General features: G+C 41.0%; 1 protein-coding gene across 1 annotated transcript in view; it reads left to right on the forward strand.

The window, feature by feature from the left end:
- DEPTOR (DEP domain containing MTOR interacting protein) overlaps window positions 1-20,294 on the forward strand; it is a 129,151-nt gene that overhangs the window by 85,952 nt on the left and 22,905 nt on the right. The window contains exons 6-7 of the mRNA XM_089677539.1: window positions 10,118-10,297; window positions 19,770-19,907. Of these exons, the coding sequence (XP_089533665.1) occupies window positions 10,118-10,297; window positions 19,770-19,907 (318 nt within the window). The remainder of the gene's footprint in view (window positions 1-10,117; window positions 10,298-19,769; window positions 19,908-20,294) is intronic.

Raw genomic sequence — 20,294 nt, forward strand, 5'->3', positions numbered from 1 at the left:
ACGTATAATACATAAGGGGGGATATGATCGCCACGTATAATACATAAGGGGGGATATGATCTCCATGTATAATACATAAGGGGGGATATGATCACCATGTATAAATACATCAGTGGTTCATATAGTGAACTCGGTGTAGAGTTGTTCACCCTGAGGTCATCACAGAGGACAAGGGGGCACTCTTTACGTCTGGAGGAAAAGAAATTTATTCTCCAAACACGGAAAGGTTTCTTCACAGTGAGAGCTGTGAAAATGTGGAATAGACTCCCTCAAGAGTTGGTTCTGGCCAGCTCAGTGGATTGCTTTAAAAAAGTCCTGGATTCTTTCTTGGATACACAGAATATAACTGGATACTAACATCTATAGGTAAAATTGATGCAGGGAATATCTGATTGCCTCTCGGGGGATCAGGAAGGATTTGTTTCCTCTGCAGGAACAAATTGGATCATGCTTTGCTGGGTTGTTTGCCTTATTTTGAATCCACTGTGGGTGTAGCATTATAACTTTTTTTTTTTTTTTAGTGGTTGAACTGGATGGACTTTTGTTTTTTTTCAGCCAGACTCTGTACATGTGTGCAAGACTGAATGTAAGGCTGGTTGTAAGGGAGCTTTAACTACTTTGCAAATGCCATAAACTTAAGACCCACATTATATATTGCTCTAGGCCCCAAATTTTATTCAGACAACTTATATTTACCTTTAGTATATAACACACAGTCCATGACGGGGATGATGTGGAATGCAGAACTTTTTCCTTTCTTTAATTTGGCCCAAATGGAGATATTTCTGTAGTGGAGTGGATGATGACATTGTTGTCACAAGCCTCACTCGGTGGTTTGCGGTTGAACAAGATTCTGTTTTACTTCCCTTTCTTGTCAACGCTTCCTTAACTATTTAATTATTGTCTTATGTAGATATGCTTCTCAGTGTTACATAAAAAGCTCCAACTTTCGAACAGACGGAAGCTACAGAGGTGGACACCATATAAATTCAAATGCTAAATAAAATCCGTTAGGCAAAAGTTAACCATGAAAGAAACAAAGATATATGTCCTAGAATTCTGATTTTATAGAACTATTTTTAGCCTCTTTTTTTCATAACAAAAGTATAGGTAGACCTGTTTAAAGCCTAAGTGCAGCCAAAATCAAAAACAGAAAAAATCAGCACAAGGGACATCACTTACAGTCAGTAGGATGTGCCCCATGTGCTGATGCTTCTTCTATTAGTTGAAATCCTTCTCTCCATTCACTCCTGACCACCGTAATCTTTGGGTGTGGCAAGAGTTAATAGAACTTAAGGGGCTGTTGCAGGCTCTCATCAAGAGAGCCCGATTATAGCCACCCTTTCCACTCTTCATAGAAGCCATACTACAGCATCCATGTGTAACACTACCCTTGTAAGGGCCATGGAGTTTGGTTTGGGTCTCCCTATGCTCTGCACGGCCAGGCAACACACATTTTCCATACTTTAAGAGTCAGTAAAACAGTCCTTGAGCTTTTTTTTTTTTTTTTGGTATCCCTGAGCAAGGGGGTCCCAAGAGCTTGCAGTTAAGCAGTCCCAGGTGAAGACTAGTTGGGTATTGCGCCTGACTGCCCTCTCCCTTATCTGGCCCAGGGGGTGTAGGAGTACTTTCTCTGTCCTGTCAGCATGGTGGGTTATTAGCTGCTTTCAGACCTTTCACTGGGCTGGCTCCTTCCCTGCTACTCAGGATGTCTTCCCTAAGAGACCTTGGGCAGTGGAGAACCTCCTGTCCAGCAACCAGCCTGTAGGTAGGCTCCCTTCCCTGGGGCCCCCTTCCAGGCTCCACACTTCAGCCTTCCTCTCAGTCTGTCTTCCACCTGACTCCCCTCTCTCTCCAGGCTCTGTCATATTTAGGGTTGCCCTGGTCACCATGCCCAGTCTCCTGCCAGGAGATTGGCTAAGGTTCCTCAAACATGCAGATCTGGGTCTCCTCCCCTCCTCCTCCCGTTTCAGAAGGTTCTCTGGTTTCTGGAAAGGTGGGAGGGCTCCAGAAGCCCTAACCTGTACCTCCCAGCCTGTCCTGAGGTGAGCTCCTGCCTCACTGTAAGCCGACTCATCCCAGGCTGCTAGTCAGCCTCCCATCTAAAAGAAAAAAAAAAAAAAAGAAAACCACAAACTTATCTGGATAAACCTAGAGGACATTACACATGAATGAAACATGATCTATGAGGGTGTGGAGCTATCAATCGTTAAGGTCCAGGAGATGAAACTACAACCCCTACTGCATCTGGCAGAAGCTCTTCTTGCTGAGCCAACTGAGATGCAGGTCAATAGTATAAAACGCAGTGCTAAATAGTAAGAAAGTGACAAGTGCAAAAATATGGCGCCAAAAAGAGCGCTAAATAGTGTAACCAAAAGTGTTGTCAGTGAGTGACGAGAAAAAAAGTGAATGGATAATACATCGGTGAACCGACTCACATAAAAATGATATATATCAAATAAATGTGTAAAATATATAACTGCAATAAATATAACAATTTGGAGATATTGTGCAATCAGTTAGAAGTCTTGAGATAAAAGCAGTCCAGAGAAGAAATGCATCAAATTTCCGTGCTCGTGACTTCCGTGATAAGGAATTGAAGTGTGCTTGCACTCACCGGAAGCGCAATATTAATGCGCATGGAATAAAATATCCAGCAAGACACTGGTGGTCATCAGGGTACTGGCGGCTCCACTGGTACACAGGAAAGGCACTCCAGACCTCACAGCTCGGACCCTCACAGGGAGGAGCCTTGCCGCAATGACGTCTCGCCGCCGATGCCGCATGGTAGGCCGGCGGCCATCTTTATTGCTGAATTCACCATTGCTGCATATACAGTACCTGTGCCGTAACTTACATTCACTAGAAAACCCTGAAAATATTTTTGCCAAGGATTAATAAAAAATACTACACAATCCAAATTCTTCTGTTTGGTGGCTTGATTTTGAGCCAATTAAGGTGGAGTAATATCGTTTTGGCAATCGATTTCCTGGTAGAGATGCATAGAAGGAGCTGTCCCTGTATGCTGTGAGGGTCCAAGCTGTGAGGTCTGGAGTGCCTTTCCTGTGTGTTGTGTGTGTACCAGTGGAGCCCCCTGTCCTGCCAGTACCCTGATGACCACCAGTGTCTTCCCGGATATTTTATTACATGCGCGTTAATATTGCGCTTCCGGTGAGTGCAAGCACGTTCGATCTTTCAGCCTGGGTTCACATATGTGCAGTGCGGTATATCACGTGATTCGAAAAAAAGGAATCTTTTTTTAAATTTGTATGGCTCTATTCACACCGCACCCGCACCAAAAACATGCAGGACCCCCTTTTGGGTCCGCACTCGAATCGGATCGCATAGGTATTCACACCTATGCAATCTGATTTTGCACATCACAGCGCGTTTTGCAGACCGCTTTCGGGGTATTTGGTAATGCGGAGCTCCACCCAAAAAGGGAAGTTCCGCTTTAAGGACTACTCCCCCGCTCCCCATTAAGGATTGGCACCTTTAGGGGGTGGGTATCCGAATTTGACAGGTACCCGGTCTGATCGCCTAGGCGATCGGAAAGGGAAGATGTCCTCCCTCCCTGTAGTCTTTCAGGACATGTGACAGGTCCCAGAAGAATACAGGACCATTCATGAAGCTCAGCGTTACTCGCGCATGCGCATGAAGCCACAAGCCGTCACAGCCGGGTGCCAACACTGAAGATGCCGGCCTCCTGGAATACAGGACAGCCGTTGAAATGGGCTGCGGGGGACACCGAGGGACAGGTAAGTGGCTGTATTTTTGAAAGCCAGCAGCTACAGTTTTTGTAGCTGCTGACTTTTTTATTTTTTGACAGGGTGAGTGGAACTCCGCTTTAACTTAACCTGCATCGGTTTGCATGAACGGAGTGCGATTGTGATGTGGTGCAGAATTTGCGCTGAAAACGCTGCAAATTCCGCACCGCATCAGTGTGAACCCAGGCTCAAGGCTGGTTTGTATCTGATTGCTGGTGTTGGATATCTTATGGAACAAAGCATCAGAACTAAGCTGCGCGTGCGAAGGACGGCGAGGAGCCTGCAGGGGAGTGTTTGGGAATCCCTCTCCTGGGTTATGAGCAGATTACTGACAAAAGGGGACTAAAGCCCATCATTTTGCATCTCCTACTGTATATGTTTTTATCCTTCATTCTCAATTTTGACTTGATTGTTGCTTCAAGCTGGATTCTGTAACCTCTTTGAAATTCTATTATGGAAATATCAGGTGATGATTAATAACACTGGCATGACTCGGTCTCATGTGGTTTAATGTGTGAGTATGGCTCACAGGCTGAAATGTTTTGGAAATAATTGTAATAAATTCTGTGGAAGGTGCGTATGTGGAAAACAGGACTTTATTAAAGCAGTATTAAACCCAAAAATAAACATTTATTTATTACAGGTACTTTAAAGCGCCATCAATTTATGCAGCACTTTACATATATTGTACATTCACATCAGTCCCTAACCCTCAAGGGGTGTACAATCTAAGGTCCCTAACTCACATCCATACAGACACATACTAGGGACAATTTAGACAGGAGCCAATTCACCTACCAGCATGTCTTTGGAGTGTGGGAGGAAACTAGAGCACCCGGAGGAAAACTACACAGGCACAGGGAGAACATGCAAAATCCAGGCAGGTAGTGCTGTGGTTGGGATTCAAACCGATGACCCCCAGTGCTGCCACACGGAAGTGCTAACCACTTACCACTCAACCATGATACCAGGATCATATTTTAGCCTCAGCGATTCTCTTTTATATAAAAGTAGTCCAAGTGGCTATGCAGCTGCTGGATTACTTTTCCAGTTGGCAATAGGGGGTCCCACCCCCTCCTGCCGCCACCTTTACCGGGCTCTCCTGTGCGAATGGGGAGCCTGGTAAAGATGCGACTGGCGGGATCAGCTCCCCCTGGACACAGTGGGAGGAAATTGATGTTGTTCCTCCTACCAGGGGTGTATTTAACACAAGGCAAACAAGGCATTTGCCTAGGGTGGCATTTTTCAGGGGGGCAGCACTGCTCCCCAGAAGAAGGGACACACGCGGCATGGGGACCAGGTGGGATCTGAGAGAGGTTTCAGGCTGCTTGACGGTGTATGCAGAGCCTGACTCTCATTCCAGGGGATGTCTGGAGCTGTGAAGGTGAGTGTCTTTCTTTCTCTCGCTGGAGATGGGGTGGCAAGTGTATGGAGGGTGGTGGAAGTGGAAGACTTTCTTGAGTGGGGAATGGGGGGTCAGGGGGAGGTGGTGTTGGTTGGTGTCAGTCTCTCTCTGCGCTGGCGGGGAGCACAAAACCTAAATACACCACTGCCTCCTACAGTGTGACACCAGAAACCAGAAGCAACAGGGATTTTGGCACTTTCGGTTTAGGCTCTGTGGTGTTTACTGGCAGATTACCAGCCAGTGAAGCAACTGATCAGACCAATCTAATGGACCCGAGTTCTCTCCATAAAAAGGACCTGTCACTGCCTATTGCTGTCATAAGGGATGTTTACATTCCTTGTGACAGCAATAAAAGGTATTAAAAAAAAAATAAAAATTTTAAAAGCATCCTGTCCCCCCTTGCTTGCAAAAGCAAACGCAGACATTGGCCCTGCACGCATATGTAAACTACAATCGCACCATGCATGTGACTTATTGGATTGAACGTCGGAGCGAGAGCAATAATTCTAGTACCAAACCTCCTGTGTAACTTGAGCCCTGGTTCACACTGATGCAGCGTTTTCTGTGCGAATTCCGCATCAGAATCACACCCCGTTCATGCGAACCGCTGCGGGCGTGTATGTTAACAACACCCTGAAAGCGGTCCGCAAATCACAGTGCGATGTGCAGAATCAGATCGCATACAAGTGAATACCCATGCGATCCAATTCTAGTGCAGACTCAAAAAAAAGGGTCCTGCACTTTTTTGGAGCGGGTGCGTTGTGATTAGAGCCATACAAAATGTATGGTTCAAATTGCACCGCACAGAATTCGCATGTGATTTGCGCAGGAATGTGGTGCGGTTCCTGTGCGAATCACATGCGATATACCCAGGAGCGGACTGACCATTTGGAAACTCGGGCACTGCCCGAGGGCCCGGGGTCAGTAGGGGGCCCCATGAGATGCCCCTGGTACCTTTTTCATAGGCTTTTTTGAGTTTGGGCAAGGACACAGGGGCCCCATGATCCCCTATTGCCCGGGAGCCCCATGAGTTGTCAGTCCGCCCCTGGATATACCACATATATGTGAACCCAGGCTTAAATTGGTAACCTGTAAAGGCTTTTAAAGCGTTGCCTATGTATAACTTAAAGTACTGTAGTTTGTCACTATTCCACCTGCGTGTGCAATTTTATATTGTGACATATTTTTGGTATCTATTTACTCGATGTAACATCATCTTTTATATTTTACAAAATTAATTAGTATTATATTGTGTTTGTGTTCACTAAAAATCATTAAAGTGTTTTTTTTTTTCAAAAAAATTTGAAAAATTGCTGCGCAACTACCATGTGACATAAAAAAATTGCAATACCCATCATTTTATTCTCTAGGGCCTTTGCTTAAAAATTATTTATAAAGTAATTTTTATAGCAAAAAAACCTTTTTTTTTTCATGTAGTAGAGAAATGTCAGAATTACCCCGGTAGGCGGGTAGTTTATAAAAAAAAACTAAAAAAAAAAGAATACATGAAAAGCTTCTCCCTTTATATAATATGAAACTCTTCACACCAATATGTTGCTGGTGTGGTGTATTTTTAAAAGTCCTATATGTTGCATCTTTAGTGCACTTTCACTCCAAAATCACTTAAAAGAAAATGAAATTTAGAATTACTTTCAAATGACATTTGTCAAGTCATCGAATTTTCTGAAAATTTTGATATGAACATTTGGAAATCTACTGTTTTATAGCCAGCCAGCTTAAGACTCCCAATTGGAAGATTTCCGCACTATTTATGTTCTGGTGAAAACTCAACTGAGTTTCTCATCACTTTCTGATTGATTCTATCTGTGTCCCACTGGGAAAATTTCAATGCCTCCAAAGTGAAGGAATCCTGTCACCAGAACTAGTGTCCCCATTGGAAGATTTTCCTTCAATTCCTGTTCTGGTGACAATCCAATATTTGGGATTTTCTTTCACTTTTACTCCCCTTGCAGTAAACATGACAAAGCGAGAGGATGAATCTCCCTAATGGGGGACACAGACAGCAATAAAAAAGACCCGATTGATGTTCTAATTCCTCTCTACTTTATCCAAAATTAAAAAAAACTGCCTTTACTTATATTTAAAATATTTTATTCCTGAGCATGTTACCACTAATTGGCCACAGCCAAGCTCATTCCTATATTGCTAAAGTCCTGATGTGGGGGGCATCTTATAACCCCAAAATGCATTTGGAGTGGTGCTCCCTTCCCTTTCTGCTACCAAACAATAAAAACCTGACAGGAGTTATAACCCTTTACCACTTCACACCCCATTAAAAATAGTTTTGCCATTGGATAAACTTTAAAATGGTCCTAAAGCCTCCAGGTTTTTTTTTTTTGTTTTTTTTTTACCTTAATGCACTCTATGCATTAGGTAAAAAAGCTTCTGCGTCAAAGACTCCCCCTCACCCATTTACACTTACCTGAGCCCAATCACAATCTAGCACACTGCGTGAGAGCTGCAGCTCTCTTGGCTCTGTCCCTCCTCACTGGGCAGATTGATAGCAGGATGAGCCATTCCCACATGGAAGAAAAATATATTTTAAAAATATTCTTCCCAAATATATTGCCATATATTTGAAATACTACAATTTTGGCCATATTCAATAGATTGCAATAAATATTATATATTAAAAAAAAAAATAAATATATATATATATATATATATATATATATATATATATATATATTGCATGTTCAAATGTGTTTTTATTTACAAAATTTATGAAAAATATTTTTAAAAATACATTTTTTAAAATATATTCTTTAGATTTTTTTAACATATAAAAAAGTAATTTCAACATATATTTTTACATAAAGACATACACTATATTTGAAATGTATTTTACAAATATTCTTCCCAAATATATTGCCATATATTTGAAATACTACAATTTTGGCCATATTCAATAGATTGCAATAAATATTATTTATATTTAATATATATAATATATATATATATATATATATATATATATATATATATATATATTGCATGTTCAAATGCATTTTTATTTACAAAATATATGAAATATATTTTTAAAAATACATTTTTTAAAATATATTCTTCAGATTTTTTTAACATTAAAAAGTAATTTTAACATATATTTTTACATAAAGACATACAAAATATATGAAAAATATTTTTCAAAATACATTTCAAATATAGTGTAATAAAAATGCATTTCAACATGTAGCGTGTGTGTATGTATGTATATATATTTATTGAAATATATTGAATATGGCCAAAATTGTAGCATTTCAAATATATTGCAATATATTTGGGAAGAATATTTTTAAAATATATTTCAAATATATATTTTTTTCTCATATGGCTTGGCTCCCCCTCTTGTCAATCAAATCTAGTGATCAGGAAGCAGGGGGCAAGGCTGACCCGTCCTGTCAGTGTTAGAAGATGCAGACAGGGAGGCACGGGAGCAAGCCCGTACGAGTGCCCCCATTTAAAGCATCTTTCTAAGGGGGCACTGGATGTGAGGGGGGGGAAGGGAAAGAGCCAGTAGAGCAAGCGGCAGACCCGAGAAGAGGAGGATCAAAGCTGCTCTGTGCAAAACCATTACACAGAGCAAGTAAGTATTAAAAAAAAATGTAAGCTTTATTATCACTTTAAATAAAATAATGGATAACCTTGTAATTTTATGGAAAGTATTTCAAATCTGAAGTGTAAAAGGATGGAATGGGGTGAACCATGAATGGGAACATTATGTTCTTCTGTATAAATAATAGATCATTCATTCAGGCTGTTAGCAGACACACAAATTGTACATCACCACCGCAATCGACAATAACATCCTCCAAGCTTGTTTTGTTTCGGTGTGTTAAAGATCTGTGCTATGTGTACAGTCTAGTGGCCGGTGGCAGTGCAAACATTGATTATTTTGGCTTTTAGTCATTAAAGTAACCCTGTACTGGGTATAAAATATCAAAGCAACCTGTCATCATAAGAGATCAAATAATCAGTACAGCAGATGCCAGGTTTCCCAAACAAGACCACTGTATCTACGGTCCTCAATGTTGCCTATTTCTTTGTGCTTCTTCAAAGGTGCTTGAACAGCACATCTTGAAACCCCAGCTTGCTTTGAGATCTTTTCCTAGTGGAGAACTTGCTGATGCATTATACCCACCTTGTGTCTTGCTGTGCTCAGTCTTGCCATGGTGTATGACCTGTGAAATGAAGCTGTCTTCCACAACCTCACCTTAGTAGCAGAGTTTGACTGTTCCTCACCCAGATGTAAGCCTCTTTCACAACTGTTTCAGTTGCAGGTAATGACTGTGTTTCAACCTACACATGAAATTGACTATCATTAGCCCCTGCTTGGTATAATTGGTTAATCATACACCTGACTCTAATCATACAAAATCCCTGAACAAAGTGTGCAAGTGTAAGCCCCTGTTAAAATATATGTGGCCGTGTGCGTCGCGTTTTGCGCGGGCACAAGAGCCCATTCATTTGAATGGACTCCCGTGCCCCGTGACACGCAGGGAAGAAGTCCCTGCACTTCTTCTGAAAACACAGCCCGCACAGGAACCTCGGTTCCCAGTACAGTTGTGTTTTCCAGTGTGGGCAGCGTGCCATTAGAACTAATGGCACCTGCCCTCGGGTCCGCATTTCTCTGTGCGGGTGTTGCGGTTGTACGGATTTTCGTGTGGATCCTCAGTGGCACCACCCGCACAGATGTGAACCTAGCCTAAGAACTGATGCTGGTTTGAAGCCAAGGGTAGTCACGCCAAATATTTATTTGATTCCGTTTTTTTTCTGTTCACTCATTTGCATTTTACATCAAGCTGATCTCTTCCATGTATAGGACCCAATTAAGTCCATCAATGCTCTGCCAAACCAACACCTATGATTCTTGCTAAAGGAGCCATGTTCTCTGCCTGAATTCTTTTATCTCGTTTACCTGCAGTGTCAAACAAGCACCACTTTGTGGACGGTCCTCTTCTGTACCAGTTTCGGCTGAACTTCAGGCGGAGGAGAAGGATCATGGAACTCCTGCTCAAGAAGCCACAGATTGTTTTGGAGACTCAGGACAGTCCGTTCTGCGTCCGGAAGCAGAGTCATGACAAGTCAGCCAGCTTCCACTCTGGTATATTCATCAGTTTTATTGGTCATGTTCAGGTGTTATGAGAGTTAAATGACCACTATAGTGAGAAGTATTCAGGAAACGGCATTATTATTATTCAGGATTAATATAGTGCAAACTGTTCTCGTGGCACTTTCCAATATAAAGAGATAATACCATTACAATACTAGAGGATTAGGAGGGCCCTGCTCATAAGAGCTTACAATCTAATACGGGTTAATAGTTGTAATATTAGCATTCAGTATATGAGTTCTGCTCGCTCTTTCTCTTGCCTAATAAGACCAAAAGCTGCACAGGCACAGGATTTATATGAATGTCACCTCTGAGCCGGCTGTAGGCAGGTGCAGCCTGTATTCTGTACTGCAGGTCGCACTGAACCACAATGGAAATGCAGATGATGGAGGAAGTTGAGAGGAGAGGAACTGGCTTCCTCTATGATTTCCTCGGTCACGCGGGGGCAGTTATCTGATTGGATGCTCATGCCCCATGTGACTCTGGTATCCATCTTGGGTCAGGCAGAGTCTATTTTAGTCTGTTAGGGGCAGTGCATAGTGGTAGGCAAAGGTTCTGGAGTAGTTGGGAGAGTAAAGGGACAATGTCTACCTCTAAAGGAAGCTTCCTCCTTGGATTGGCTGCATTCCGCGCTTTGTGGCAGACACTGCCACCATCTTTGGGTCTTTAGACCGCTGTCTCACAGCTATGTAGTTGTAAGTGGCCCTGGACAGGTGAGCCTCCCTGCCAGGCCTGTTTCTACTTGTCAGACTTCTTTTACAACACATTACTTTTGTCAAATTGGGGCTCTGTGGGCTTACTGTCGGCCACACCACGTGCACCTACCCCACACAGCATCTTGGTCCAAGAAGTAGATGCTTACTTGGATGATGCCCAAACCGTGCTATCTGAAAAAAGTAGATAAAAGTATTGTCGGGGGTGGAGGGGGGGATATTGTGATCTATGAGAGAGGTAGAGAAGAAATACATACTTGTAGATGTTTCTAGGTAAGCAAACCTTGTATTTTCATTCTGAAAAGTCTGCTTTAGTCTTCATGCACACTGGACATTTTTACAGAGGCTGTTTTTGGCTTTTGACATTTGTTTCTACAGCTAGTAAACCCCCAGCATGTTATACTATGTGTCCATACACACACACAGACTGAAATCAACGTGTTTTGGCAGGGCCGATTTCACTGTTCAACAGGTAAAAAGTTTTGGGGATAAAATTAGCTAATCTTACATAATTTTGGGGTGCTGAAAACGAAAATGACCCTAAAAAATGTTGATTGGCTCTAGTTTCCATGATATATTCACCCATCTAATGACGTAAGCCATTCAAAATTATGATGCAACTTCAGCTGCATATTGCGCAGTTGATACTGGTGACCAATAGAAAATTGCATGTATACTGAGATGATGCAATATTAGCCTTTAATTGCATCACTTCACTGCATAAAAGCTGCAGTATCTGTAGCTGATTGTAGTTCGACAGCGTCTTTACATTTCGTTTTATGCTAATATAGGCTACTCAGTAATGCCTCGAACTTGTGTGAATAAAGCAGAAAATTTCTGCTATATCTGCGGTGAAATGACTTTTATCTCACAAAAAAGGAGGATAACAGGAATGATTAAGAAAGCCTACAACTTGTATTTTGACTGCAAGATAGGAGACCAGGACAAGAGCTGGGCACCACATATATGCTGCAATTCTTGTGGGACGGCACTGGAGCAATGGTTGAATGGAAAAAAGGCATCTATGCCTTTCGCTGTGCCAATGATTTGGAGAGAGCCAACAGATCATGTTAGTAATTGTTACTTTTGTATGGTGCCTCCAATTGTAAAAGGGCTAAATAAGAAGAAAAAGTTATCTGTGCACTATCCAAATATTCCATCGGCAATACGTCCAGTTCCTCATGGAGAGGGGCTACCAATTCCTAAAGCACCAGAATCCTTCGTGGTTGAGTCAAGTGAGGAAGAACCTGAAGCGTGTAGTCACGTGCAGTTGTAAGAGATAGCCCTTTCCTCGAATACAAGAGAAAAGCCAAGAGAAGCAAAACCGACACAAACTGAAGACAAAACTAGTGAGAATCCTAAGTATTAAAATGATTCAACTTAGCTTATGGCTATAATTTTTCTTGGTAATCCTATGCAATATATTATGCCATTTAGGCTTTGTTATGTAGTCAATATCACTTGCTTTATATTTGTGGAAAGACATCTATCCGTATAATTATTGTGCATTATGTAGTCATTACGCCTATAGTAGAAAACTTTCCGTTTACAGAAAAACTAGAGCCAATTGACAAATTTCATTGTTATATTTGAACTCAGAATGTGAAATTCATTAAGAAATGGATCCTTTTGTTTCCAAAACTGGCAAAATATAAAAATTTGTTGAACAGTGTTTTTGGCTGGAATAAAAGCCCAGGGCTAGTGGGTTTCTAGAGGAGTTTTTTAGCTGTAAAAACACTCTAATGCTGAAAAACGTGGTAAATCGTGGCAAACCATCGTTTTTGGATTTTTTTTAATGAAAAAAATGTTTTTTTTGGTAAAAAAAAACCCTCTAAAAATGTGAAAAAACGCAGCTAAACACTAATACAAAAACGCTAAAAAACTCACGTTTTTAACGTGACTTTACACAGCTAACATTACCAGGGTTATTAAAACGCCCCGTGTGCATGGAGCCTTAATTTGCATTCAACTTCATGAATTCTGTTTAGAGAGTTGTAGAGAACTGTGTGAGGGATTGTCGAAGTCTCACTGTATATTTACCTGACCGTGCAAGCTCTGCAACCTTTCCTATTTACTTTCACCCTTTAATGCACAAAGCAAAGAATAATATTGGTCCACAACCAATCCAACCTACGTAATTGCTTTTCCCAAAATGGCTAGGTCTTCATAGAAAGGAAGGTAATAATGAAATAAATGGTGGAGCAGGTTCTACCCTCTGTACATAATGACGGGGGACGTTACAGATAAAACCACTAAGGATATTGGGATGTGCCTTGCTGTATGGCGTAAGACATAATGGCGCTTTTGTTTCCTAAAACCTTTTAAGCTAGGAAAGCTCACATTAAATAAGACACTTAAAGCAAGTTTGACGTAGGCAAGACAAGATCATGTTCTGTAGAGCAAACTGAGTCACTGCAGAAATTACTTTTAGTCAGCAATGGAAAACCAACTTTTTTTTAAAGTTGTAATATAGTCCAAATTGCAACAAAGCCATGGGTCGAGGGCTCGATTCATAACACAGTAGGCATATGCCTGTAGGTGGCAGAGGTTAGGATGCAACTCTTCTCTATGTGGCGCTAAACATAGAGAAGGCAAACATCAATATGGGCAGTCTCTCAACTCAATGACCAGACTTGGGGGTGTCTTTTTATGTTTTAATGCTAGTTGAATTTGGTTGCGGTGCTGTGGAATACTCCTGAACACAGTGCACAAAAATCACTCTGTCTTGTCTACAGCTGTCAGAATAGCCCCCTTTCAGCAGACACTAGGAGAGTAAGCAGCTTTAGGACTCCAAGGAAAAGGAAAGGTCCCAAACCGACAGCACTGGAGCAAATACTCAAAGGGATGGTATCAGCGGACAGTCACTAGATTCCTACACTCAGGTCCGTACTGTAGGTCTGTCCCTAGATTCTTGGATGCTTCTGCCCAATATCAACCAGAGATTTCTCCAGTGAATTCCCAGAACAAATCCTCAGTGAAATTCCTTGATTTGTCTCCACCTATTTTCAGAAACTAGACCCCCCAGCTCCCACTGAGCTGGGACGTCAATGAACTCCTGCCAACTTCAGCTACACTGTCTTCTTGGACAAGAACTCTGCTGCTCTAGGCCCCAGATTATTTATACACTCATCAGCCACCTACTGGGCACCCCCCCCATCTAGGGATTGTCTGAGACCACATAAATATTCAGACTAAAGAGCTGCCTCTTCCAACCCTCTACATTCTAAAATCTACGAGAAGGCAGGGGGAAACCGTTGAGCCTGCAGCCAGTGAGATCCACAACCACCAAAAATAATCACGCACTGCTCCAATGATTACAGAGGAACTTAAAAAAATAAATAAATTTACCGGAACATTTCTAATAACTTATTCTAGGAGGATGCTAAAGCTAAATAAATCTCGGTCACAGGTTTTATTAGCCATTTCTACTGATGTTGGGTATCTCAAAAGGCAATTTAATACACATTTTAACAATGTTCTAGGCAAGGTTAAGACCCAAGAATACATGCAGATGTTTAAAAGTGATAAAAGTGATAAAAGCAGCAGAGGAATTTTATGTGGGGCACCTAAAGCTGTGTACCTACAGGCTTCCAATATCAAAATCCAGCTGGACACATACAGGGAGTACAGCTTAACCTCTCAGTAATTACTCTTGTTGGTTCTCTCCAGTTCCTTCTCTTGGTAATGTGGTATTCCTGGAAAATGCCTACTTGAAATGCCATTTCCTAATGGGTGTTGCTTCGTTACTGGCCAGAACACTTCTTAATCTTGAACGTTAGTTATTGAGCAGTGACAGAGTGACATCTCATGCTGGTGCAGCGATTGAGAGAGTCCTGCCATACAAGAAGATAGGCTGAGCACCACAAATTGAAATGTATTTATTCATTTTTAATATTTAATTTAAACTCATCCATCCTTTCATGTTTCCATGTTTTGTTTTCTTGAGAAATCACTTTGAGAAACACCCCCTAGCATTACTTGCTGTGGCCATCTTGATCAAGGGCAGAGGATTCATGTAGCCTTTACTTCTTGGAATCCATTTGCTCTTAGCTCAGACATGCAGGCAGGAAGGTGTGCTTGGCTAAGAAAGCCCCTCCTACCCTCCTCCAGATGAAAAAAAAAATGCCCATGAAGACTCCTGGGATCTATGACATTGTTTTGGCCTAGGCCAGAAACCAGGAAACAACTGAAGAAATGTAAGAAAAAAGTTGAAAACAAGTAAATATAATATGCATTCCTATCTATTTACTAATGCTGGTAGTATAAGGAGTAAAAATAATTGTTAGAGAGAGAGTTTAGTTCTGCTTTAACGCAGAGGTTAACTCACCCAAACTGCCCTCGTACAGTATGTGTATGTATGCATTTGAGGTAGGGATCTTAGATTGTAAGTTCCTTGAGGTCAGGGACTGACATGATTGCAAAATATAAATTACAGGTACTATATAAATACCTTTTTATAAAAAACAAAATAATGAGAAGGCCTTTTGAAATGGTGTACTGTGGACTGTTGAATCGAAGATGGAGTTGTTTGGCCACAGTAACAGTAGACCATACCCACTTGGTGCAAATCGATTTCAAGAGGAGAACCTCATACCAATTGAAGAATAGTGGTTGAAATGTTAAGGTTTGGAGTTGGTTTGCTGCTTTGGGACATGGGCAGCTTGCAATCATTGAGTCAGTTATATATTCTGGATCATACCACCCATTCCATGTTATATCAAGGTGTGCTTGATGAGAATCTGGGGCCATCTGTCCAAAATGTGAGGCTGAACCAGAAATGGAACAAAAGCAAGCCAGATATGCCCGGGCAGCTAAAACCAGCCAGCAAACACAAATGCTCCTGCGCTTGGGGATGGACTCGATGCTACAACCACATTAAGAATGTCCTGGAACATGCACACCTTGCTGCCCTCAAATGGACCAGGGAATCCAAATATACTGAATGGGGAAAGAACAAAAAGAGGGCGCACAGGCCTAGTGCATTACCATAAAAAATGTTTAATAAAAAATAAAGTAGGTGTTGTACTCACAAACGACAATATAGTCAAGGCACATCATAAAAGAACAGCTGGATCAACACCGCGCTGAGTAACAGTCCGCAATAGGGAGTTTAGACATCCAAAAGGCTGACGCGTTTCGAGGACTCGCCTCTTCCTCAGAGCCAACTGACCAAATGTCTGCTCCCTCTTTTATATGCTCACTACTAGTTAAACCAAAGGTCACATGGGCCGTCCTGGACACTCCCCTGTGCAGGTGGAGGAGTCACAGGGGCAATCGACATAGTGTAAGTAAACACGAAAGGTCTATAAAATATATATATATATATATATGTGTATAAATAAAACCATTGAAACTAGTGACAATCATAAAATCATATGAACCATAAGAAGTGTGCACAGTGAAAAATGAATAAATAAATGGAAAGTTACACATATATAAAAAATAATAAAAATCCTTCCCTGGTGATGCACTGCACTGCTCGCCTTTAAATAAATGGATGGATGGATGAGCAACGCTACGAAGCTGCCTAATGCTCTGCTTGCCATAGACAACCATGGGACATGGATTTAATATAGAGAGTAGATCTGAAACCCAGCAGAGACACTTATTAATTCATAGAGATGCAGCCTACAGGGTGTGTGCCTCTCATTCTAGTATAGTCATATGATGAGACGCAGGCATGTGTGGCAATGTAGTGCACCATGGATGGATATGCATATGCAATACTATATACAAGAACAAAGGAGATAAATCACTAGTAAAACATAAATGTTGATATAAAACGTTACAAAAAACTTCTTAATATGGCTCACAAAGTTTAAATAAAATAAAATTAAATAAGTATTGTTACAATATAGTATAATATCTGGTAAAATTGGTATAGTGTATGGTATATGTGTGTATGCATAGACATGGAAGCATAAGAAATATAAATATATAGGAAAAGAAAAAAAAAAAAAATTATAATAAAAAAAATAAATAAATAAAATTAATAATTATATGTACAAAAGATGTATATATGTGTTATATATAAGAACTATATAAAAATGTCAAAGGCGCTATGGAACAAGCACTTGCAGGATGAGATCCTTGGTCTGCCCTGTTTGATCAAAGCGGCAGTTTCAAATGCGGTGTGAGCAGTTGTGGAACCTGCAAATACATGTGCCACAGAAAGAAAGAGGTGGCTGCCACCAATGGCCGTACATATAAGATTAAGCAGTTCATCAACTGTGGTACTTCTTTTGTGATCTATGGGCTCATCTGTCCCTGTGGCCTCCTATATGTTGGCCGAACCATGCGCCCCTTGAGGGTCAGGTTTGGCGAACACAAATGTAACATCATTAATTACAAGGAGAGCAATAAAGGCAAAAACAAATATTCCGTACCACGGCACTTTCAGGAGGCACACAGTGGTGACCCATCAGGCATGAAAGTATTTGGGATTGAATCCATCACAGGAGATTCAGATGGTGGAAGAAAATTCCAAAGACTATGTAAGAGGGAGACCTATTGGATCTTCACTCTGGGTTCCCTCTCACCCACTGGGCTTAATGAAGATCTTGAGATACATGGGGTCATCCACTGACTCCCCGTTATGCATAGGTACCTTCTGCTGAGATGCACATGTTCCCTAGAGTCCTACTCTCATCCTTTTTGTCTCTCTCCCAAACCCCCTCCTTTTTTTTTTTTCCCTCTCTCTCCCCCCCCTCTTTAGTGCTAGTTCCATCATTTCCCTTGTGACCTATAGTGGGTACACCATCCACTACAGATGTATGCTTTAGATATATTCATTTTCATCAGCTATGATTACTATAGTATCATCAGTATAGCTACCATTACCCTGCATCCTTACACATTAGGTTGCTCACTTCATATTTATTGTGTCACCCTTAGGTGCTTGCGTATGACCGCATTCCCATGCGCTTGTGTCTATGGGTCATTCATTGGTCACCCATTTTTTCATTCAGTTTCCATATGTGTGTGTGGGTTTATGTATGTATGTATAGACATGTTTTTTACTAAAAAGCAGTTGCTCATGTGGATGCGTTACACACACATGTACACACACATGTGCGCACGCATGTTGTCCAGTGAGCTCTCTTCGAGCACTGCTTTCTCATCCTGCAAGTGCTTGTTCCATAGCGCCTTTGACATTTTTATATAGTTCTTATATATAACACATATATACATCTTTTGTACATATAATTATTAATTTTATTTATTTATTTTTATTATAATTTTTTTTTTTCTTTTCCTATATATTTATATTTCTTATGCTTCCATGTCTATGCATACACACATATACCATACACTATACCAATTTTACCAGATATTATACTATATTGTAACAATACTTATTTAATTTTATTTTATTTAAACTTTGTGAGCCATATTAAGAAGTTTTTTGTAACGTTTTATATCAACATTTATGTTTTACTAGTGATTTATCTCCTTTGTTCTTGTATATAGTATTGCATATGCATATCCATCCATGGTGCACTACATTGCCACACATGCCTACGTCTCATCATATGACTATACTAGAATGAGAGGCACACACCCTGTAGGCTGCATCTCTATGAATTAATAAGTGTCTCTGCTGGGTTTCAGATCTACTCTCTATATTAAATCCATGTCCCATGGTTGTCTATGGCAAGCAGAGCATTAGGCAGCTTCGTAGCGTTGCTCATCCATCCATCCATTTATTTAAAGGCGAAAAGTGCAGTGCATCACCAGGGAAGGATTTTTATTATTTTTTATATATGTGTAACTTTCCATTTATTTATTCATTTTTCACTGTGCACACTTCTTATGGTTCATATGATTTTATGATTGTCACTAGTTTCAATGGTTTTATTTATACACATATATATATATATATTTTATAGACCTTTCGTGTTTACTTACACTATGTCGATTGCCCCTGTGACTCCTCCACCTGCACAGGGGAGTGTCCAGGACGGCCCATGTGACCTTTGGTTTAACTAGTAGTGAGCATATAAAAGAGGGAGCAGACATTTGGTCAGTTGGCTCTGAGGAAGAGGCAAGTCCTCGAAACGCGTCAACCTTTTGGATGTCTAAACTCCCTATTGCAGACTGTTACTCAGCGCGGTGTTGATCCAGCTGTTCTTTTATGATGTGCCTTGACTATATTGTCGTTTGTGAGTACAACACCTACTTTATTTTTTATTAAACATTTTTTATGGTAATGCACTAGGCCTGTGCGCCCTCTTTTTGTTCTTTCCCCATTCAGCTAAAACCAGCCCCCTCCCCCTTGCCAGCACTTAATATGATTCACAGCACTTAATGTACACAATACATTTTTAGTTATTTCATTGAACCTGAAATGGGTATTTCAATATGACGCTGGTCCAAAGCACATTAGCAAATCCACCAAGGAATGGCTCAGAAAGAAGACATTTGAAGGTTGTCTACTGGTCCAGACAAAGCCTTGATTTAAATCCCATTGAAACGTTGTAGGGGGATTGGATTTCCATTGGGCAGTTCATGTAAACCCACAATCTTTTTGGATTGGAACGTTTCATGGAGAAGTTATCAAAAATTTCACTGAATTGATGTCAAAGACTGGAGGGCATTAATGCCTAAGGCCAGGTTTACATTTCTGTCTGGTACTCTGTTGGGGAGATTTCACCTCTCTTCCTGTCCCTGTGACAACAGGCCAATTAAAAAAAAAACTAAACAGCTGGAACAAAGGATGGAACTGACTTGTGATGTCTGTTTTTATGCAGTGAGCCCCAACAGCGAGGTGAAAGTTGTTTCAGCGGCCCGGCGGAGCAGTATGACCAGTAGCAGCAGTAGCGGCTACTTCAGTAGCAGCCCTGCCCTCAGCTACAGCCCGCCTGTAGTACTCTGCAATCCAAGGTCTGGTAAGTACACTAAGCAATGTATCACTTCTGCACCACAGGTTTGATCTCTTACTACACTGTAATGGTTGTGGGTTAATTTTATTGATTTAAAATGTTTGTTTGATTATTAGGAATTCTTTATTTAGTTATTGCCATAGCATACAAAGACATTTTAGATACTTGTGCACTTCCAACCTCGGCACAACAGTTTTCTGTTCAAACATAACTATTCCCCTATGCACAAAGTTAGCTCTATAAAGGTATGGTATGAGGAATTTGGGATGAAGGGACTTAAGTGGTCTGCACAGAGCCCTGACCCTTAACCCTACTGAACAGCTTAGGGATGAATTGGAATGCTGATTTATGAGCTAGGTATTCTCATCCACCATAAGTACCTGACCTCACAAT

The sequence above is a fragment of the Staurois parvus genome, unplaced genomic scaffold, assembly GCF_062004578.1.
Source record: "Staurois parvus isolate SC_StPar_1 unplaced genomic scaffold, SC_StPar_1.0 ptg000187l, whole genome shotgun sequence".
In the NCBI taxonomy this organism is placed as follows: Eukaryota; Metazoa; Chordata; class Amphibia; order Anura; family Ranidae; genus Staurois; species Staurois parvus.